This window comes from Semicossyphus pulcher, unplaced genomic scaffold (genome assembly GCF_022749685.1).
Source record: "Semicossyphus pulcher isolate SPU_LCO1_2020_fin unplaced genomic scaffold, fSemPul1.0.p SCAF_7, whole genome shotgun sequence".
Classification (NCBI taxonomy): Eukaryota; Metazoa; Chordata; class Actinopteri; order Labriformes; family Labridae; genus Semicossyphus; species Semicossyphus pulcher.
The window spans coordinates 7564338-7587357 of NW_027211748.1; the positions used below are offsets into that span (position 1 = coordinate 7564338).

Genomic DNA, 23020 nt, shown 5'->3' on the forward strand with positions numbered 1-23020 from the left:
AATTGTAGCCTCGAAAAAACGAAAGGATTAGCTTCTCCTCTTCCTTTGTTGTTTTTCTTGTTTTTGATTGCTCGGTGAGGGAGAAGTGTCATTGACGAGCGTGGCGGTGTTACAAAAGAAGAACTATTTTCAACTGAGAGCGCAGCAACAAAACACAGCTGACGCAGAGGGTGTTTTTGCGCTGAGGACGCTGAGTAAAACACTGAACTGCATTGATTTTGTATCAAAAATAGGCCAGTGCAAAAAACGCTGTTAATGGACACAGGTCCTAAGAAAGCAGCGGAAAAACTTTAAAGATAACAAAAACTCCAAAATAAATGAATATCCTGTTATATCGTCAATCCTTGTAAATTGTAAGTATCCCATTTCTGGTAACTGAAGATTGAATCAATAAGTGTGAATTTACAGAGCTTTTATGTTTGACATGCAAACGAGATGCACACTGTAGCGCCCCCAGTGACCGATCACTGTACAGTATGTAAATGCAACATATGCCCTCATTGATAAAATAAAAATGGTTTTACATTTGATTTTATGGTGTTTTTCCTCCTCTTTCTCACATAAATAGATCAGAGCAGATCCACAATTTGCGGTAAAGCTTGAATATAACAAGCTTGCAGTTAAACCTCACAGGCTCAGTCAGGATAGAAAGACTGCATGCGAGACAAGACAAAGAGCCTGTCACTAAGGATATGTCTGACACAACATTTGACAGTTTGTGTTACGTAGCAGCGAGCCTGGAGCGCTAATAATAATGAACACACAAAAAACGGAAATGTCACTCATCCGCTTTAATTCTGCTCCCACGCCCGCATGTGCTCGCTGGTTTCAAAATAAAACACACAAACCGCACAAACATGTGCTTTAGAGGATAAGTTTAGTCACAGACTTCAAATGGGTTTCCCGGTTGTGCACGCCCACACACACCCTCCTGAAGAGCACATGCACTTATGTACAAACATGGACACAATCAGCCCATGAAAACATGAACTATATATACACACACACACACCAAATATAGCGGCTTTAGCACTGACACGTTTACTGTCAGAAACAAGAGCACTGAGAGCCATTTCATTTACATGCAAATTGACACCCACCAGTCCACCAAACACGCTCTCCTGCCTGGCATGTGTGTGTTCATGTGTGTGTGTAGCAGCTCTGTTGGCACTCAGAGAAGGCGCTATTCTGCCCTGCTGCTTTTTACTGCTCGCTAAAACTAAACACAAAGAGAGAGAAGGACGGAAAGAGCGATAGAGGCTCTGATTTCATTATCCATATTGGGTTGACACAACAGGCCTAAAGAGGAGCCCATCAAAGAGGCCCCCACGTAGCCTGCTGTTTGTCATCTCGTGTTGGCACAGGGTAATAACGGAGCCGAGGCCTGGAAGTGTCCTCTGATCAGATTTCTCCTCCCGTCACAAGGAGATGAAGGATCACTTGAGGTGAGAGAGCATTTCACAATAATGAGCTTTAAGAGGCCGGTCGTCGCCGCAGGAGGGCAAATGTGGCTGAAATGCAAAACAGTACTGACGGAGCTTCATTCAGCGACACGACAGTGAACAGTAACACCACTGATTTGGGGAAATAAAGCAGGTCTGAACTTGTGTCAGCTGTGATCGTTAAGTACACAGAGAAGTACTGCAGGAAGTAGATCGTTTGAAATCAGATATGTGTCTCTCTCTGCTGGTTAACATGAGGCACTGCATGACCTCTCTCTACTGGATCACTTCCTGCTTCCTCCTGCATGCACTCTGTGATGTGTTTATGTTTATGGTCTGTATGTTTGTTCCTTTTTACTACACTAGATCTGTCATTTATTTATTGGTGAAGACAATTTTTTTTTGTTTTGCAGAGTAGAATTAAATTTAATTACTTCTCCATTTCAAGTGCAGGCATATAATCAGTCTTTAGTCTTTATTCTCTCTATATTTGCTGAATTATGTATGCTTTTATTTTGTTAATTTGCACAAGATGCACGTAATTTAGCGTAAAATAAAGTAATGTAGGAACACCAGTAAAATCTTTCCTTCCAGGGGGGCTGGAGCCAATCCCAGCTGTCATTGGGCGAGAGGCGGGTCACATCCTGGACTGATGGCCAGTCAATCACGGGGCTGACATACAGAGACAGACAACCATTCACCCTCACACTCACATCTACGGGCAATTTAGAGTCACCATTGAACCTAATGATTATGTCTTTTGGAAGAAGCCAGAGTACCAGGAGGGAACCCACGCATGCACAGGGAGAACATCCAAACTCCACACAGAAAGGCCCACTATGTCAGAACCAGGATTGCAACCAGGAACCTTCTAGTTGCGAGGCGACAGCGCTAATCAATGAAAGCCCGACAATCCAAATATTTACAAAATAGAAAGTACATGAAGAACAACACAAAAAAAGACAATATATATGTACAGGACAAAAATCATTAGACATCATTAACTAAATTTGCTAACAATTTTTCTTTCAGTTGGTGGCGCCAGTTTAGCTCAGCAGCCCCGTTCAACTACTCTAGGCCCTTTGCCGCGTCATCCCTCATTGTCTCTTCCCATGTTTACAACACTTTCCACTGTCCTCTCTCTATAAATAAAGACATAAATGTAAAAAAAAAAACCTCTTAAAACTCTTATTTATACATAAACGCACATTATTAATATCTATGTCATGAACAACAAACGTCACAGCTGATTAAAATACAATACATTACATGAGCTATGAATTACTGATCAATGGAAGTGTACAAAGGGAACATTTTCCCCATACGTACAAAAAACACTTTATTTCTGCCAGTTATAATCTTTTATTTACTTGTTTTCTCTCTCACTCATTAGTGTCATACACAACGCGTCATTACAACAGGCCCAAGGACACTTAGAAATTGGTTTCTTGTTTTAAAGGGTTCTTCATGCAGAAACAATTCCATGTCCGGAGGCATTTTGCTCTCTGTAATTATTATAAACTTTATCACAGTGTCGTGTTCTCCAAGTGTCTGTCGTCTAAAACCTGCTTAACTAAACTGTCCGCTCACAACTTGATCTGAATTTAGAACTCTGATAACGCAACAAATGAAACCAATTACACAGAGAAACTATTTACAACACAATGCATCCCTCCAAAATAAAACCAATTAACCAATCAGTCACTGTGGGCTGATTTCATCCGCTATAAAGAGTCATTTAGTGAAGCTGCAGTAATGAGTGGCAGATAATCAGCAGCACATTTGATTATCCATTGAGAGAATTATACATCGTCGCTGGCCGAGTTACAGAGATTATTTCTGTTATTATGGAGCTGATTAGCTGCCCAATGGCCTCCATCCGATTAAGCTCCATCAGAGGGAGCACAAGTGTTGTAAACACTCTGTCACATCGAGTGTATGTGTGTGTGTGTGTGTGGGTGCATGTGCCTCCATGTTTAATTGAAATAATATTTAAGTTAATTTGTCTACAAAACAGAAAAACAGTGTGAAATTGTAGCACAGTTGTAAAGGTTTGCGGGCTGTGGTTAGCGCAGGACAGTTCCTGGTTTGAATCCCGGTTCGGACGTAGTGGGCCTTTCTGTGTGCAGTGTGCATGTTCTCCCTGTGCATGAGTGGGTTCCCTCCTGGTACTCCAGCTTCCTCCCACAGTCCAAAGACATGCTCGTTAGGTATTGCCAGTAGGTGTGAGTGTGAGCGTGAAAGGTTGTCTGTCTCTGTGTGTCAGCCCTGTGATTCACAGGTGTTCAGTCCAGGGTGTGCTCCGCCTCTCGCCTAATGACAGCTGGGATAGGCTCATGCATCCCTGCGACCCTGAACAGGATAAGCGGTATATAAAATGATGAATGTAAAGAATTGAAAGGTTTATTGTGCTGTTGGCTGTTCATCAGTCAAACACTGGCAAACTGTTAGTGTCAGTGTGCAGTTATAATTACCTCCTCTCCTCTGACTTGTGTAATCTTATTCATGTGAAAAATGCTGGAAGCTACAGTCTTCACTCTGTGACCCATTTGCAAGACTTAGTTTTTCTATCAGTCCCTAAAATGCGTCTTGAAATGGGTAAACGTTTTTGGGTTTTTTTGTTTTAAGAACATCCTGAGATTGTTACATGCAATGTTCTGGTGATTTTTTGAGCTGGAAGTTTTTATTTGGTTCCCAGAATGTTCCTTTTAATAGCAGGAGAACGTTCTCTGAATCATCAACAAACATCTTCAGAACGTTGCTGTGAAAATGTTCACATCACATTTCAGGAATGTTTTCTAAATCCTGTTCTGATAGTTCAGGCCGTACTAACATCCTGAGAAGATCCTCAGAATGTTGCAGTGAGCATGTTCTACCTTTGCTTTTATGTCACATTGAGCAAATGTTTTATAAAAGGCATTCTGACCTCCCAGGCCTCGAAAACATCCTGAAAATATCTTCACAATGTTGCAGTTAAAATGTTTTGTCTTAGTTTGAGTTTTAACGTTACAAGAACTTTATTTGAAATGATGAACTTCCTTAAAACGTTCTTTGAACATTATATTAAAACGTTTTCTTTCAAACGTAATCAGAACTTGTAGGTAATACTAATGTTAGTGTTATGGGAACGTTCCCTGCTAGCTGGGTTCAGGCTGCTCCTGAGACTTGGAATCTGCTGCAGGAGGATTTGGGTCTGGGGGAGCAGATCTCTTTAAATCTTTAAAAATGTAGATTGAAGGCGTTGTAGGAAGATGCATCAGGTTGTGGATGCTTTGACCAATGACTTTCCGCTATATGACTCAGGATATGTACAGTTGTGTTTGTAATTAAGTGTTGTATGTCTGAAACTTTGTCTGAATGTGCTGCTGCCCTTCTTTTCCAGGACAGGATTTTTAATCTCAATGAGGCTTTTCCTGGTTAAATAAGATTTCAATTAAAAATATTAAAAATGAATCATTACTGTTGATTTGGTTCATTGTGATCATTATCTTAAGTCACTCAGTATCAGGGTTTTGCCTTGTTCAGTTCCAGAAATGTCACACTCTTATATTTTGCTGTACCTTTACCTGAATGTCTGAGAGACAATGTTTAAGGAAATTCTGCAGTTGATGGATCAGTGGTGTTAACAGGAGGTTTTTTAACAACACCAGATTCAACAGAAGGTTGACATTAAAATGTGATTCTAAACATCCTGTTGCATTAAACATAAGATTATGTAACTGTCACAGGACAGTTAGTTTCTGAAATCTTTAAAGGGGCAGTCCAACAATTTTTTCATGAAGCTCAGTTACTTTTCTAACTCCTTGTGAAAATAGTTCAATTGATAAATTCCAGCGAAAGATGGTTTCTAGATGCATTATGGGAAGTGTAGGATCCTGTGTTTTTAGAGACTGAGAAACCAGGCCACTCAACCTTTTGCTGCTTTGATTTTGACAAGTCTTTTTTTTTTTTTTTTTACATATCTCTAGCAAACCTTCCAGATCTGTGGCCGCTGTGTCCCTTTCATGTAAACGCTGAGTTGCTACCATGTGACCTTGCATTAACAGTTTGAATCTTATGAGACATAGTCGGGAAACAATGTCATAAAAAGGTTATTACAGATAACAAGTAAAGCATTAATAATCTTCAAAAGCTTTATTATAGTCTGAGGGTGGAAAATAAACATTTCTACAATGATGCAGAGAAAATAAATAATAATACATAATAAATCCTGTGTGTAATGTGATTTTATCTTTTGTCCTGCAGGATGGCAGAGTAAATAATTTATTAAATATGATCACGTGTCTAAAATAAAAGTAAAAGTGTGAAGTTTACCAGAATGCTACATCACATGGCAAGTTATCCTTAAGATTACTTGCTAAAGGTCATTTAAAACAGTGTTTTATTGCATTTCAAGTAATGAGCTACTGTATATCTAGCAAAACTGGATCAGTTCTTTCATGCTGCATCCTTTCTCACAGCAAATATCAGACATTTTTCCAGCAGCTCGTCTAATCCGAGAGGACAGGGGGAACCAGTGAGGAGCCAAGAACACGACCCCGGCGTCAGTTTCTTGAGGGGTTTGGGCCGTCTCTGCAGCCTGGTGCTCCTCTGTGGAGGCGTTCTGTTCCCCTGAGCAGAGCAGGCAGAAAAACTTACAATCAACTTACAATCTAGAACTTAGAATTAGAAAATGTCCCTCCATCAATTCACCTGAAGTCTGAAAATGAAGCATAAATTACTTACAGGGAGAAGAGGGTTGATGCTGCTCCAGTTCCACGTCCGGGATGCTCCTCCTTAGCCGAGAGTTACCACAGGACGAGACGGCCAGACGTATCAGCTCTCTCCCGCACATCTTAATCCTCTCCTGAGCATGAACCACACACCCGGCAGCCACCAGCACCAGCATCAGAGACAGCAAACACTTAACAGCAGCCATTGTGTGATGTGTTTCTGCTTCTTGGTCGGTCAGTGGAGAAAGGAACTCAACAGATGGAGAGACGAGGATGCAAGGTGACTTGTGGTTTGAACTTAAGGGGTTTATATAGTCAGTGTGTCATACCCATTGAGGGGGGGGAATGCTGAGGTCACATATTCTTTGGAAGATGTATTCAGCCTTGGTGAAGGAAAAGCATGTTCTGATCTAGAGCTCGGCGTAAGAGTGATGCAAAGTCTCTCCAAGGCTGAAACGCTCACTGAGATAAAAACACCTGGTTGGGCTTGGCCTCAAAAACTTTAAAGGCATTAAGTCAGCGATTAAATGAATTGTTTTGGCAATTGAGTCTCGAAAAACATTGAAAAGGTCTGGATTAGTGCGGTACTTCAGAAAGGTATATGTTGAAAAGTAAAACCAAGATGGAATTAAAGCTAATAAACACCTGTGCCGGCTGATCACTGTTTTATTCACTGACGTCCTTAGACTCCTGATTTGCTCATAGCATTGACGTATATGTTTTTGGAAATGAAACATCATAATTCCTGTTTTCCTTGAACATTACGTGCTTTTACACCTTATCTTGACATATCTAGACGGATGACAGCTAATTGGAACATCGTGCAACGGCAAAAAAAGATGTCAAGGACTTTGATGAAGCTTTTCACACACATGGTCACCCCAGGCCGAACGGTAGTTGCGTAAGCCTGTCAGAGAGGACTGTTTTATAATTCCTGCACTGACGGAAAAAATGAAAAGTGGCTCGTCTGAAATGTACTTCTGGCTATGCTTGGCATTTAACCTCTTATGACAACAGCCTAACTCTCTCAGTAGGAGGAGGATACTGGATTGAAAACCTGAGTCGTACATTTGTAGTGTTTATTGTCTTGGCCTCACAGATTTGTATTAAAGTAGATGCTGTTCTTTTTCCTTTTTAAATCCAGCCAGTGAAACCAGATTATTTCGGTCATCATGACACTGGTCAGTTCTACCACTGACACAAGAGAAATGTCTTCTGTGAACTGTCTGTGCTTTTCTGTTGTGTTGTTATGTTCTCTGATGTATAATTGTGTTTTTGCCTATTGGCTGATTTGCTCTCCCTCATGTTTAGTGGCACTCCAGGCCCCCTGTGATTAAAGATGCAAATTAGTTACATAATATTTCTGTAATGAAATGAATCATTTCTTTTTCCAGTTTCCAAGTCTGATTTGTTTTTTTAAGAACTGCTATGATAACATGGCTGTAAGCTGCCCAGCACTAAATACCATTTGGATGCTAAATAGTCTAGCATAGCCATAGACAGGTCCCTTAGGAGTTATCCATCCAGCTATCCATTGTCTCCTATTTGTCCAAGCTTGGTTCTTGTAGCAGCAGGCTAAGCATGTTCGCTAAGACATCACTCTTCACACATTTTCCAGCTCTCCTTGGAAGAACCTGAGAAGTTCCCAGGCCAGAAAACATATGTAATCCCTCCAGCCAGCCCTCCACCTCAAAAAACCTCAAACGGGCCCAGGAGGCATCATAATCTCTCGCCAAAACGCATCTTTTTCTTTCAGTCACCACACAAAGTGTTGGAACGTAGAATGACTTGCCTCCCAGGTCTGCTCCTTCTTCACCATGACAGTTCGCTACAGTGCCCGCATTACTGCTAACATTACCCCAACCCATCTGTCGCTGTCACGATCAATTATACCCTCACTCGTTAACATGACCCAGAGATACTGGAACTCCCTCACCTGAGCAGTCACTTACTCAGAGTCTCATCCCGACCACTTCACACTTTGCTGCAAACCAACCCAGTGCCTGCTGGAAGTCACAGTGTGATGAAGTGAAATTAACTACATCATCTGCAAAAAGGAGAGATACAAATCTGAGGTCTCCAAACCCTCTCCTCCAGTGGCTGTGCATTGAGTTGCTGTCAATGAAAAGTATTGTGTCGAGGTAAAATCCTTGACAGAGGCAAACACCCATCAGGAATGTGTTTGACTTTTTGGGTGAGGTTAGGAACACAGCTCGTTTGGTTAAACAAGTACAGGACGGCTCGTAATAACAGCCCAGGTACCTTATACTCCTTGCATACCCTCCAAATTGTCGTAGGCCTTCTCTAAGTCTGTAAAAGACATTTAGACAAACTCCCATGACCCCTTTCCCCAGTGACTCTGCGAGGGTAAAGAGCTGGTCCACTGTTCCACTGCCAGGACAGAATAAGCATTGTTCTTCCTCTATCTGAGGCCTGACAATTGGCTGGAGCCTCCTTTCCAGCAGCCTGGCTTTAACTTAATAAACTAAGTAGTGTGCTAGCCCGGATAATTGGAGAACACACCACAAGGGAAACCCCTCCCTGCTGAGCCACTTCGTAGGCACTGTCCCAAACCTAACAATGAATAGGTGTGTAGGCCAAGACAAATCAACAATGCCCAGAGCCTCCAGCTGTCAGGGAGAATCTAATCTACAACAGGCACCCTGCTACCTTCTTGACTACCTCAGCGACATCTGCAAAGGATAGTGGTGTGGCTTCTCTGGATCCTGGATCTCTGTCTCCTCATCAGAGGATGTCTTGGTTGGTTGGGTTCAGGACTTCTTACCAGTGTACCTTCCATCGCTCAACTATAACCCCTGTCCACAGTCAGCAGTTCTTCTCCCCTACTGAAGAGAACCTGAGCCAAGCCCTGCCAAGCCCAAGTTCCTCCAATAACAGGTTTTTGCTTCTGCTACCACCAACCACAGCTGTCCTGTCTACATGGTACTTGTCTGCGGCTTCAGGAGGCCCATGGGCTAACCAAGTCAGAAAGGCCTCCTTCTTCATCCCTCACCACCAGCGTCCACTGTCAGAGTGCGGATACATCTCCTAACAACTGCTTCCATAATGGAGGCTTTGAACATGGCCCATTCGAATTCTATGTCCCCAACCTCCTCCGGGATGCACAAGAAGTTCCTTTGGAGGTGGAAATTGAAGACTTTGCAAACAGGGTGCTAAGCCTAACATTCACCCTCACAACACTTTTAGGTTTGCCAAGTCTGTCTGACAGCCTGCCCCGCCATTTGATCCAACTCACCGCCAAGTGGTGATCAGCTGACAGCTCTGCTTCTCTCATTACCTGAAATGTGGTCGATGATGATACAACAACGTTGATCATTGATCTTTCTGCGTTCTGGTACCAGGTCCACCTGAATGAATGAATCCATGAATCTCCCTATGCTTGATCATGGTGTTCGCAAAACACTAGCACAAAAGTCCATTAAGAAAACACCACTCAGGCTCAGATCAGGGAGGCAGGTCTCCCAAAAACCACCATCATCGTTTGCATTGGAGTCGCCCAGCAGAGCCATAGAGTCCCTATGTGGTGACTTGTACAGAACTCCACCCAGAGACTCGAAGGCCACTTCCTCTGAAATGCTGTTGGTGTCTAAGCAGAAAATGGAAACTAAAAAGAACAAAAAGGAGAGTGACTATTGGACTTAACCAGTATATGTACTGTACTGAATGAAAGATGTAAAATATCAAATAGGCTGATTAGTTTTATCTTTTCCCAAACATTGTATATTAACAGTGTATCTCTTCGTCTATCTGGCTGATCTTTTTCTGATGTCCTCCGTCTATTCCTGTCCATTCAGACTCATACGTCACAGCCAGATTCTCTCTGTCCTCTTGACATCTAATTGTTGCTGACGACACCATTAAACCAGTCTGGCATCTCTCCCATTACCTTATCCTGTAATACTATTACACAGGCAGCAGCGTCCCTCCTCAAAAAATGTGACCCAACTGTCTGTTAATATACATTGACAGAAAGTCTTTTGTATCATTAAAGAAATGTGGATGATTATGATAACGGTTACGATAATACAAGAGTGCTATGAAGAACAGATATTTTTAATTGAGCAAGAAACCTCAGTGGTAATAAGAACAAGCACATATGTAGATATATAACAAGTGGGTTTTACATGGTTTTCAGCTTGTGTTTCATAGTTTTGTTTTTATACACAAAAAAGAAAAATACATGTTACAGGATTTGCACACAAAGCTCTTTCGTTACAGCCACTGTGTATCAGATAAAACGTTGGTCAAAGTAAGCACATTCCATGAAGGGTCCTTCTTTTTCACCAATGCACTTTTTATCACATACATACAGGTGTTCATGCATACGAGCTGTTAGTTTTGGAGGAGATTATACGTCGTCTAATCATAACTCTCTGGGCTTTAGATGCCCAGAACAGGAAGCGGTTTAATAGTCTTAAACAAAGAGATAGATGCAGTAGCACAGTCCAAGGACAGTTCAACTACAGGAAATGCTTGATCCTGACATCTACAGGCCAAGAACATGGAGCTCATCTCACTCCCTGCAGCGACGGTGCTAAATACAGACGTCTGATGGCTATTATAAGCACAGTTGAGCCTGTGTAACTTGTAAACATGAAAATGGTCTCTAATTTTCCTCTTGAGTACAGTATATTAGTGACTACTTGTTCAAATACCATCCATATAAGTAGGTTGTACGAAATTCAATAGGGCCTGCCTGATTGTGCAATCCTGATTCCCTGCGCCACCGAAATAGCATCGGACATGATTGACTTCTGCCCTTGTCTGACCAGGCGGGAGGGGGAAGCGCAAGTCCTGGTAATCCTTGACAACAAAATTACACTCATACGCTTGATCTCGAGTGACACACCCCTGCTGCGTCCCTCCTCCCACTTAGGTACAGTCAAGAGCTCGCTTAGTGACTGGAGTGTGTTTTTGACAGGAATACCACTCTGCTGGAAGCAAGACAGGCTTGCCCGGATGATGTTCTCATATGCACACAGATCTGAGAGGTTTTCATTGCTTGTATTTTTTAGCCTTAAAAAAGTGGAAGACAGTGACATCAGTTCAGCATGAAGTTTAAACTTGTTGGTACTAGCCAACAGTTTTACAGAAGACATCTTCTGTCCAGAGTTGACCATGCAGTTATCCAAAAAAAGTTTGTTAATAGCACTTACATGAAAACAATTACTCAAAAGCATCATACTCCCTTTAAATTCATGTTACTAATTGTCATACTACTCCTTGTGACTAAAACATCTACTTCAGTTCAGTCAGAATTATATAGAACGGATAAAAAGCCAGTGGGAGCATCTTGTCCATTTGACTAAGGAGTCATCATCTGTAGCGTGCAAACAATACCCTCTGTAAAGCTGAGGCTTAAAGCTTATCTCAACTTGCTGCTGCCTCCATTCCCCCCTTAGATTGTTTGTCTTACATCACATAGGCTCAGAATTGGAGGCAGATGGGGTCTTACACTTAGACCCATGAGTGATAAGGCCATTTGGGGTTAAAAAGATCGCAAGTTGGCAGCTACGCTCAATCCTCGCTCTCGTGGATACTTTCCCTCCAGCTGGGCCGATAGTGTATCTCATCATCAGACTCCTCCACATGGGGTTCGAAGCAGTTGTCAAACTTGCGCCTCAGACGTTTCTTGAGCTGGAAGCTGCGCTCGGTGTTTGAGACGTTGTACTCCTGTTCCTTAAGTTTGGCGTAGTAGTCGGAAAACTTGTTGAACAGGATGGAGATGGGCATGCCATTGAGGATGATGCCAAATGAGATGCAGCCAAACGCCACGCACCGGCCGAGATAGGAGATGGGGACAACATCTCCGTAGCCAACAGTAGAGATGCTCACCTGGAGGATGAAAAGAAGACAGTGTGGATATATATACACTATCAGTCAAAAGTTTGGACACACTTTCCCATTCATTTGTATGAGAAAATGTGTCCAAACTTTTGACTGGTAGTGTATGTGCATGATCTGGTCTCTGCTTTACTGTCTTAAAAAACAAATGAAAATGGTATCCAATCGATGACATTCAAAGGTCTGCCGTTTTCCTCTGACATCGTGCTCAGGATGTTCAATTGCAGTTGTAATGTCATCCTGCTGCGTTCCAGTTTTTAAGTCATGTGAATGCAGGGAATCTGACCAACCACTATCATTTCAAGTCTAAAAGATTGATTGCAGCTAAAAAGACAATAAACTGTGAGATCGAGAGGAAAACTGGGCCATATTTCAAGATGAAACAACATATTTGAAAACCAAATAGCTAGCATTAGATATTAGCTAATGGTACCATTCAGCCATCTCCTAGCTAACATTTCTGTACGCTAAGATGGTCCTGATAACACTACCTTTTTAAAGTGTTGTATTAAAAAATAGGAAATAAATTAACAGACTTAACTTCCTTAAAAACAAATTCATTTTTTGAACCCATTAGCTACCATCCGACAATGGCTAATGTTAGCAATCGAGAACTTCCGTGCTAACATTACCATTAGCAAAGAATTTACCACTTTCTACTCTTGTACAACACTAACAAAAGGTCAGTGTAGTAAAAGGTAGTAACATTTTGCCATCTTCCAGCTTACAGTAATATTAGCTAGAAAGTAGTTAAATGCTAACATTAGCTGTTTCCCAATGGAAGCTAATGGGTTATAAAATATGTTGATTTAACTTAAAAAAATCGCCCAATGTGTCTCCCAGTTTTTAGTATTCATTGTGTTGTCAAATAATTGCCGGATTCTCTCGGTCCATACAACTTTAACCTAAAAGCACATCATTACAACATTATACCAGCATTTCAGCTTCCCACCCTGAGATGTTAGAGGAAAATGGCCGCAATGTTAATGATTAGGCGTTATTATAGAAAGTGTTTTCAGTATTTGCCTCCATACAGGGCCAATGTCATGGTTGATCTTCATGGTGCCTTTCACTCTGCCCCAAACTGCCTCTTGGCTTCTTGAGAGTCCCGTGATTAAAATGTTCCTTGTACTTGTCAGTTGTTGTGTTGTAAGTTGAAAATAACCAAGACTGAATAAACCTCCAAGAATGCACTGCAACACTTTCCATCTCTGGAGTGCAATCACAGTGTCTGGCCACAAATGAGACGCATTACATCGTATTAGAGGGGATTAGACACATATAAAGTAACAGCTGCCACCAGAGAAAAACGGACCAAATGTCTCTAAATGATAGTGCAAGAAAAACACAGAGAACCAGGCTGATGATTTTTGGTTTCAAAAACACTAGTAAATTTAAATGAAGCAAATAAAGTGACATTTGAGGATTGATTTAAAAGGATTCTGGGGAAATGAAAGTGCTATCTAATTCCTTTCTGTAGTTTGTCATGTAAAATTATGAGTAGTAGTTGTGGAGCCTTTGAAAACTTATTTTAGCTCAATGCCCACTGAACCTAATATCAAGCTAGCTAAATGCACTATTGCTTTACTATTACACAGTCAATTACAACCTTATTTGGTCGTCAGGATGTGTTTTCAGCCATACATTCAGATTACAAGAACATTCAACATCACCACTTTTGTTGAAAAAGATCAGTACCACTTTCAGTTTGTCTGTCAGAAGGAATGAAGCTTGAGCCCGTAGTTCTTAGCTTAGCTTAGCTTAGCTTAGCTTAGCTTAACAGGAAACAGGCAAACAGCTAGCCTGGCTGTGTCCAAAATATAACGAATTGCCAACTAGCAACAAAGTGTACTGATTAACACATTATATCTTGTGTTTAATGAATAGAGAAAAATAATATTAAATATTTGAATTGGTAATAGGAATTCAGTGATTATTATTAAAGAGCAAAGGAGCAGTAGGTGACTGCAGGACAATTTGGTAGGCCTCATAAGCCAGGTGTTTAAATCTGTACAGGCGATAAACATAATTCTCTTGACCTGTGCAGTCTCTTGGCACTTCCAAGCGTTGGCACTTCCAAGAGCTCTGAACCCAACTATGAAATTAACCTGAACAAAAAAATGGTATCTTATTTTCCCTGCTTCAAATATTTATATCAAAGTTGGTTAGCCAATTATTTATTCACAAAAAGAAGACAGCAAACGAATATAGCAAACAAAATGAATCTTTTTTTGTCTTGACATAAATCCCACAAGGCCTAATCCTCGACAACTGAAATGCTCCCCGCAGCTTTATCATAATGACCCCAGCCACAGAAACACAAACACACACACACACACATCCAGCACAGTAAGGAGGAACAGCTTAGCAAGGTTAATTGATCCAGAAGAGTCTAAGGGTCAGCCATAACAGAGGGCTAAATCCTCTGAATGCTGTGCACCATTTCTTGTTCTATTAATAATAATGGCAATTCAGGTGTTACCTGACATTACATAAATATGCAGCCTTTTCCAATTCTCACTTAATTCATAGTGTTTGCATTAAGGTCAAGGTAAACGGTAAAAATCTATCGTTATACTAAACGATCCAGTCAGGATTAATGCGATTCCACCAAAAAGGCACATTCTTTAGTAGAATCACAAAAACAGAGCCCAAGTTATAAAACTCTGGTCAACAAAAGTGAAAATCTACAGTTTGAAATCAACTTGATTTTGAAGTGTGTCGTACTCACCGCAGCCCACCACCATGCATCAGGTATGCTGCTGAAAGGTGTCCCAGGCTGATCCACCTCCACAGAGTGCATCAGAGCAGAGAACGTGAAGATGCCCATGGCAATGAACAGAAACAGGCAGCACACCTGAAAAAAGACAGGGGAACATGGTAACAGCAGCCCCCCGTTAGTATTTGGAAATAAGCATATCTATAAATCTTTGAGCACCAAGCAGGTCACGACATGTTTAAGCTGTATAAAACAGTATGTGTTTTTCCCGTACTTACAATATTTAGATTGTGAGTGATTGTGTCACTAGTGGGTAAAAACCAATGAACCAACAATGACACAAGCCCATTCGATAAAGTTGTGGTTTTCTGCTTCACAGAATAACCCTTCCTTACTGTGACTGTGTAAATCGTGGATTTAAAACATAATGAGTTGAGTTACAGTTTATCTCCTGAACTTAAAGTTCCAATAAAAAGTTGGCTAGCAGAGTGCTATTTGTTTCTGCATATTTATGTTTTTCCTTTAAAAACAGGAAGCCAAGAGGGGACTTGTCATGCCAATTGATTTGTGTTTCAGTAGCCAATACCACCGAAAGTGAGAACATTCAAACACAAACACAGTGACGACTCATAACTACTCAAAACTGTATAGACCTCTGAGTTAGAGTCATCAGCATTTACAGGAAATATCGTTGTCTAAAAAATACAAGACTGACAACTGACTGACATTATGGTGGTTACACTGGTTTTTAGTCTCTCAGAGGGCAGGGCAAACATGCGAAGAACAAAACGTTAGCATTTTGTCTCTGTTTTACAGTGAACTTGTTAGCAAAATGTTAGCAACATTAGCACCAATTTAGTTCTCTTTTTTTTTTTTTACAGAAGTCTGTTGTCTGATAATCGGCCATACTTACTCAGGCTACTTTTGGGAAATGGAAACACACGAGGAACACAGCACATGCATATTATCAACTTTAAAGTTTATATAGCCTACTGGTTAGCAGTTAGCCCTGCCTATTTATACACCATGTAGATATGGAGCAACATTTGCATTCATTTGGAGCCATTATTATGGCCTCTTTGTGATTTGGCATCCGATGTTCAGTCTACTTTTAGCTCTGTTTTGGTCTCTGATGAGGAAACTTGCTGCCTCTATAGCTGCTAAACACTCCACTGCATTCACCAGCTTGCAGCTGACTTTGTCCATCTGCAGTTTGGTGCTAGGCAGGTAGTGCAATGTGGGTTTATCAGGGTTTAATTGTTGAAAACAGCTGCCTGCTCAGCTGGAAACACTTTTTATAAAAGTAGTGAGATTAAACCCAAATGTTAAAGTCACAGGCCTTTAAACCAAAACAAGGAGCTAAAAGTAGCTAAAACTGGTGATTATTGTTGGTTGGCTGATCACAATGAGTAACATATACAATCAGTCATGCTGTCCATTATTAATGAAATATTTATAGCTTCTTTAACTCAAGCTCATGTGGGGGTTATGTTCACTCTGTTGATTGATTTGTGCATGTTTTGTTTCTGATTTCTCTCTCTCGACATCCCTGCATACCTGCTCAGAGCACTGTCGGATGGTGAAACCAAACGCCCTCATGCCTGTGGAGTGTCGGGCAAGCTTCAGGATACGGAAGATGCGCATCAACTTGACGACCTTGAGAACTTTGCTGACTTTACTGACTCTTGCCATGGTCTTCAAATCTTCCTTTGCACTGACGTCTTCTGAATCTAGAACAAACGCCTCAAAAAGGATCTGGACAAAGTAGGGCATGACAGCCACCACGTCTACAAAGTTGAGGGCACTCTTCACAAAATGTTGGATGTTGGATGTGGTGAATAACCGCAAAAAGTACTCCAAGGTAAAGAAAAGGATGGAACTGATCTCTATCCACTCCATGTAGGTTCTGCCAGCCAGTTTGTAATCTCTGAGTTCTTTTACTGTGTTCATGGTCATTGCAACAATAGAGATAAGCACAAAGAGACTGGAAAACACAGCAAAGGCTTTGGCTGACAGTGAGGAGTAAGGATTCTCCATCAAGTCCCAGAGGATCTTCCGAAAACGTCCAAGAAACATGTTTCTGTATCCCTCGTCGTCTTGGTGAGGCTTAATCTCGTCAATCAGCTCCTGGTTGACCTTCAGCTGATCTCTGATGTCATCCACTTTCTCCTCAAATAAAATACGGCAGCACCTGAGAAGAAGAAGAAGAAGATAAATGATTATGTCATTTCTAAAGAGCTCTTTAGAAACAAGCCTGAAACACTCAAACAGCCACAGACCAAGCTACATTATGACACTTTAAGTATCCACAGCACACCTTGGAGTGTCCTTCAGTTTCAGCCCCCAGAATGACAGCTCTTCCTCAAAGTTGACAGGGCAGAGACTGTCCATCACCCACAAGACATTACTGCAATAAAAGTGGAAGATGTAGTGGAAAAACATGGGGTCTCTGTCAAAAAAGAACTCATTGATCTGAACGTTGTAATCATCACAGAGCGTCAGACGCTTCACCGGGTCGTTACACATAGCAAGGACTCCAATCCTGGTTTTTGGGTGTCGGAGAACCAAATGCTTTGGGATGTGAAAGACTTTTCCACCCACGTTGAGGTTGACAATGTTTGATTGCCTTCGGTTTGGTTGGTCTTTGCTCTGAGTCTTCTTTGGCTTCTTTTTTTCATCAGGATTGTCAAGGTTGTCCATGGATGTCCAGGCTTTCACAGAGCTGTCCTGTGAAAAGGGGAATTCGCCCTCCTGTTCTTCGATGCTCTGTGAAAAACTCATCTCCCGCTTTATTGTCGCAAAAAGACTGGAGCGACGCTTCTTCAGCACTTTCAACCTGGGCTTCAGGGCCGCCATTATGTAATCTCCTTGGAAGACAAATCCAACCAGAAAAGTTTAGTGTTAAGTTCAGATCAAGTCAGTGAAAAGCAACAACAAAAGTATTCCACAAGATCTCCATTCAGGCTATATATTGCCTGCTGAAAAAAAATGCCTCCAGGTTGAAATAAAGAAAAAGAAAGAGCGACCGAGCTTTCTCTCTCTCGGCGTGCAAGAAGATCAACGGCATGAGTTAGGGATTCAGCCTCTTTACTGATTCTCTAATCCTATTGCTGTCCTTTCAGTCCTAACGCAAGTTAAAAATACTGTTCACAAGGATTAGCGATGTGATTTAAGGCTTTGAGTTCTGAGAGGAGGCAAGGCGGAGAGAGTGGTGTGATGACAGTATTGCATCGCTAACAAGGCTATGGAGATTTGTAAATTGCAGTTCATATTGTTGCTTCAATTAGATCATCCTCGGTAGCTCCAGCTATTGTTCTTCTGAACTTGGTCTGAACAAAATAAGCTTTTAAGCATAGACTGTATCTATATATACAGTCAATGCTTTTAAGTCTATATTAAATCCCTGGAATACTATATGTTTGATTATTTTTTAATGCTAAATGTTTGGGGAGTTCTTTTTGCTTTTCTTTATGTTGTCAATAAAGAATTTAGTATTTCATTTCTTTTAGACTGACATTTAACTTTTAATGATTAAAAAAATACCATATTTAGTTTGTCCATTTAAAAGCGGCATATTTATTACAAATGACTCAATAATAATACATTATTATGATTCAGTTTAGTTAACAGTATGTATAAAACGACAGTAAAACATGCACGGTAAAAATTTAAATATGCAACAAAAATAAATATGTATTTTAAACCCACTCATTTTATCAATCACCGTGATGCAGAAGGTAATGCAGATTTTTTACATACTTGAGCACTGCTATAGTTGACTCCTACTGCACACAATAAGGCTTATTTCTTGTAATCTTCAGTGTCTTGCAAGATACTTTATATACACCCTCTGTAGTGTGTATTACAGAATCCCAATTAAAAAACTGTATCATATAATGTAAAATATTTGTAAAAAGTTATTCAAGATACAAGAGAAAGTAATAAACAGCCAGCCATAAACAGAGTTTAAACTAACAGAGACAGTTAAGTTGGTGTTTTAATCCACACTGTAAAGTTAAAAATAGTGACATTACAAAAGGGATAACCCAAAGACTAATGGTACGGCCCTGTCATCCACCCGTGAATGTTGGAGTGAATGGAATTGGCCATTTGCCGGAAAAGGAAGTGGTTATCTAAAATTACATTTCGTTCTATTAAAATAATACGTTTTATTATTTTTAGGAATTTATTTTACTTGTGTTTTCCTAACATAATGATAGTTAAAATAAAATTGTAAAATTCAAAAAACATTAAGGATTACAGTTGCGATATAGTCTTTCCGATCACCACGTGACTTCCTTTCCGGTCTAACCTGACAACATGGACGCCAGCCGCGTGCAGCCGATCAAGCTCGCAAGAGTAAGAAAATACATTATATGATACAAATAATCGTTTCTGTGCGGACAGAAGTCTACAGTAACAACTAATGACTCATACGGTCTCAAAATATTGAAGTTAAATGTTCTTTAAATGCACCGTTTATCGTATTGAACGTTAGCTCTCGTGCGTCCATCATGGAGGGCCATCCATGCCATAGTCTGCTAGCTAATCACCACTAGCCTGCTCTACACTGCACTAGCCTGTTCAAGTCATATTATGAACACAATACTTGCTTCGAAAATTCTCTCGCGCCAACCTAACTTTAAATTTGTTTTGTCTTTCTTTTCTGCAGGTCACCAGGGTGCTCGGAAGAACTGGTTCCCAGGGACAATGTACACAGGTAGGCTAATAATGCTAACGTAATGTCTCAGAGTAAGAGTTAAAAAGTGTTTAACTTAGGAATTCCCCTGGATCCCACCTGTGGTTCGAGTGTCCATGCACCTGAACGAGGAACAGTTAGGCTATCTGTCGTTGTACATCAATATAAGGTTTGGTGTGACTTCAGCTCATGTCTACAGTCATTCTGTTTCTTCCGGATCCACGAATAATTTGTTCTTTAGAGCATTAATGTCTCACGTTGAAAGTTGATTTCCAGTAAAGGGTGGAAGATGTAGATAATCGATGGAGCTAATAAGCCTTTTGGATGTGATTGCCTCTACGATCTGCAATTTTAATTGGGGTTACATGTAAAATGATTACTATCCCAATACCTGTGGAAACTTAAGTGTAGATCAACAGTTTCTTCAGATTTGAACTGTTAACATTTAAGGTCTGACTCCTAAGGTCTGTTTATTTTAATCATGGCTCTAATCTGCTCTTTTTGCAGGTCCGTGTTGAGTTCATGGACGACAGCAACCGGTCCATCATCAGGAACGTGAAGGGCCCAGTCAGAGAGGGAGATGTGCTGACACTTCTGGAGTCTGAAAGAGAAGCCAGGAGGCTGCGATAGGTAAGAGTGGGAGAACAATCTCAGCCATGTCTGTTTGCCTGTTCACTTTATGATGAGAGTACAGTTAAAATGTTCATAGTTTAATGTTGCATATTTAATGTGTAAGTGTATATAGAGAGCAAAGTTAAACAGGAGTCAAATTCCTTGTATGTATACATACCTGGCCAATAAAGCTGATTCTGAAAGCCCATAAACAGTTGACATTAGAGACACCTTTCAGCAATTTAAACATCTCTGCTCCTATACCTCAAACAAAAATGTCTTGTACCATGAACATAAACTTTCTTTTTAAATATTTTTATTTATCATACAAATTATCAAACCTTATCAGTTCTCATATGGCATTAATGTATAACTAGAGAATGACTGACTGGTCAGTGAGAAGAAGAAGCTTGAATGATGATGCTATTACAATTTGCAGGCCGACAGTAAGTTTATGAAACGCATGTAGTTTGAGACTGAAATTAGTTATTTTGTTTTTAATTCATTTTATTAAAAGGTGTTTCAATGTTATGTTCTCTGTATGTATTTGGTGATGCACATACTGTTATCATCTCTACATTTGAGCACTAAAACTCCAAAAGCTTTGCTCTCAAATATTACAATTGAACCTTTTGACTGTTTATAAAAATACTCAGCTTTTCCAAAGTAGGGTTATTGTAGAGCCTTTAGAAGTTTGAAAAGGGATATGATATTTCTTAGGGAGAGTATATTTGACAGACTCCCACAGCTAAAAACAGTGCAGACTAAACATTGAAGCATCAGCTGTAAGTGGCTCATTTGGGGGCAAACGGACATGCTGCTTCTTGCATGTTTTTATCTGTTTGTAGCTGCACAATAATATAATTGCATTGCAGTGATGCATCTGACCAGTTTTTTTGAAAATCCAAGTGAAATTCTGTGACTTTTGAACTTGTCTGGGCTGCATCTTCAGTGAAATTGTTGCAGTGCAGAAGCTTGGTTCTGTGTGCTGGTCAGCAGGCCTGCACTCTGCTTCCTCATCTTGATCTTATTTCATCTTGTGGAAACTGTAGAGGTTTATTACAAAGCCCGTTCCACATGCCTGGGTTTTCTTGCGCTAGCTGGCTTGATAAAACGTAAAACCCCAGTCATAGACAAATTTCACAAAGGCGGTTGTAAACTTTGAAACCAGAGGCTCTTTCTCGGCACAAAATGAAGTGATCGCGTGCTGCCTATTTCAATCGAAATCAAAGTTGTAAAGAGAGTTATTTAAGCAAATGCCTATACTGCTTCAAATATGGCAGGAAACGAGACAGAAAATTACTATTGGAATAATTTTGCAAATTGTTGTAAACACTCTACAACTCTACACGCCCTTGTTTATTTGTAAAGTTACAACTGCTGTAATTCAGATTTTTCAACAGAGCAAAGAGCTGCACTTATCGCCATCCCATAATCGACGCGTGGATATAATTTGTTTTGGGCCAAATCATAGTCCAGTTAATTTTATTGAGAGAATATGAACAGTGATGAATGGCAATGATCTTGATTTTCTAACCTGCATTGTAGCTGCCAAACAAGCAATGTAAATCAGGACCAAGTATAAATCGTAAAACACTGGTTTGTAGCTGCTGTGTCCCCCCCCCCCCATGTTCTTCAGGTGTATGTGTGTTCTCCTGGGTGAAATTTTAAGTATTAATAGCTGGAACAATCTTTGCTAGGATCTTGTTGCCTACAGAGGAAATAGTTACTTAATGTGGTCCAGTTAAATCATGGTATCTTTGAGTTGGTATGTGACTGACTGTATCTTCTCTTCACAGTGCCCGCTGAAGCTGTGAGATGCAGATCCAACATGGTGGAGAAGATGCCTTCACTTTCATTTGGAATGTCCTCAAACTCGCTTCTTCAGATGTTTTGAAATAAAATTGAGTATAAAGTTGAAAGTTGATGTCCTGTGATTATTGTAGAATCAATAGGTGATCCATTATCCATTCCATCATATTAATACAATGACTATTCTTAAGGCTGCAACAGTCAACTGAATTTAATCTGTATTTTCCTGGTTGTGGTCAAAGTATAGACGCTGTGATTGCACTGATATGTCCAAATGGACTTAAGACATGTGAAACATTCAGGGTAATATCCATACTTAATCCAGAGGCTGTTCATGGCAAGGGAAGACATTTGAAATAGATAAATAATGGTTCACCCTTGACAACAGTATCAAAATTGCAAACCTAGTATCAAATGTAGTTAATTTTATGAGCTAGTTTATACTATTAATATTCCCACATGCATCTCTGAACATTGTAACTGGAGTAGCTTTATTTTTAACTAAATATCACAAGGTCAAGTCAAATGTAGCACGCGTTGGGTTCATGTGAGGGACCTTGAAATAATTCTTGCAGATGTATTTCCTTAAGCAGTTGATACCTTCCAGGTGGTTTGATATACAGCTTGTTACAATACACCTGTGGGGGACATTTTTGTTAGCAGTCCAGGTTGTGCAGTTCACATTCTGTCCAGCAGAGGGCAGCAACACTCTTTGATTATGGAGCAGTGATGAGTCGCTTCCAGAAAAGCTGCTTTTCTCGAGAACCACTTAAAGAATCATCGCACCTCCCGCCTCTTTACCATCCACTTGTTTATTAAAAAAAACAATGGTCTTTGTTGAGTCATCCAACACAAAGCTCATAAAAGCAAACTTGCCCAGAGAGTTTAAACAGTAATCACTGTGAATCACTGTGTATGGAGGACACTAGGTCTTGCTTAATAACAACTTTATACAAACAGCTGTGTGATTTTTGTCTCCAAGTAGCAAAAGAAAATGACAAACATCAGCTGTGAGGGTTTAAAATTTTACTGCAAATCCTCCATTCTTTTTTGAACTGTGATATTGTCTTCAGTACCGATGATCTATTTAATATATTTGGTCTTTTTCTAAATAATTTCACATGTGCGGACTCTAACAGAAAGTCCAAACGGGCTGCAT

At 40.4% G+C, this 23020-nt stretch overlaps 3 protein-coding genes across 3 annotated transcripts; 1 reads left to right on the forward strand and 2 right to left on the reverse strand.

Moving 5' to 3' along the window:
* Positions 1-5856: 5856 nt before the first annotated feature.
* insl3 (insulin-like 3 (Leydig cell)) lies at positions 5857-6360 on the reverse strand. Its single transcript, XM_069684203.1, has 2 exons — positions 6168-6360; positions 5857-6053 (listed from the first exon to the last, which is right to left on the reverse strand). The coding sequence occupies exons 1-2, from the start codon at positions 6358-6360 to the stop codon at positions 5857-5859; spliced, it is 390 nt and encodes a 129-aa protein (XP_069540304.1).
* Positions 6361-11692: 5332 nt separating this feature from the next.
* On the reverse strand, positions 11693-17594 carry LOC138612115 (potassium voltage-gated channel subfamily V member 2). The gene is made up of 4 exons (XM_069685430.1): positions 17056-17594; positions 16296-16929; positions 14751-14876; positions 11693-12010 (listed from the first exon to the last, which is right to left on the reverse strand). The coding sequence occupies exons 1-4, from the start codon at positions 17592-17594 to the stop codon at positions 11693-11695; spliced, it is 1617 nt and encodes a 538-aa protein (XP_069541531.1).
* Positions 17595-19031: 1437 nt separating this feature from the next.
* Positions 19032-21971, forward strand: rps28 (ribosomal protein S28). Its single transcript, XM_069685119.1, has 4 exons — positions 19032-19097; positions 19411-19458; positions 19945-20067; positions 21849-21971. Exons 1-3 carry the CDS (start codon positions 19059-19061, stop codon positions 20065-20067), a joined length of 210 nt encoding a protein of 69 aa, XP_069541220.1. The 5' UTR covers positions 19032-19058; the 3' UTR covers positions 21849-21971.
* Positions 21972-23020: the final 1049 nt, after the last annotated feature.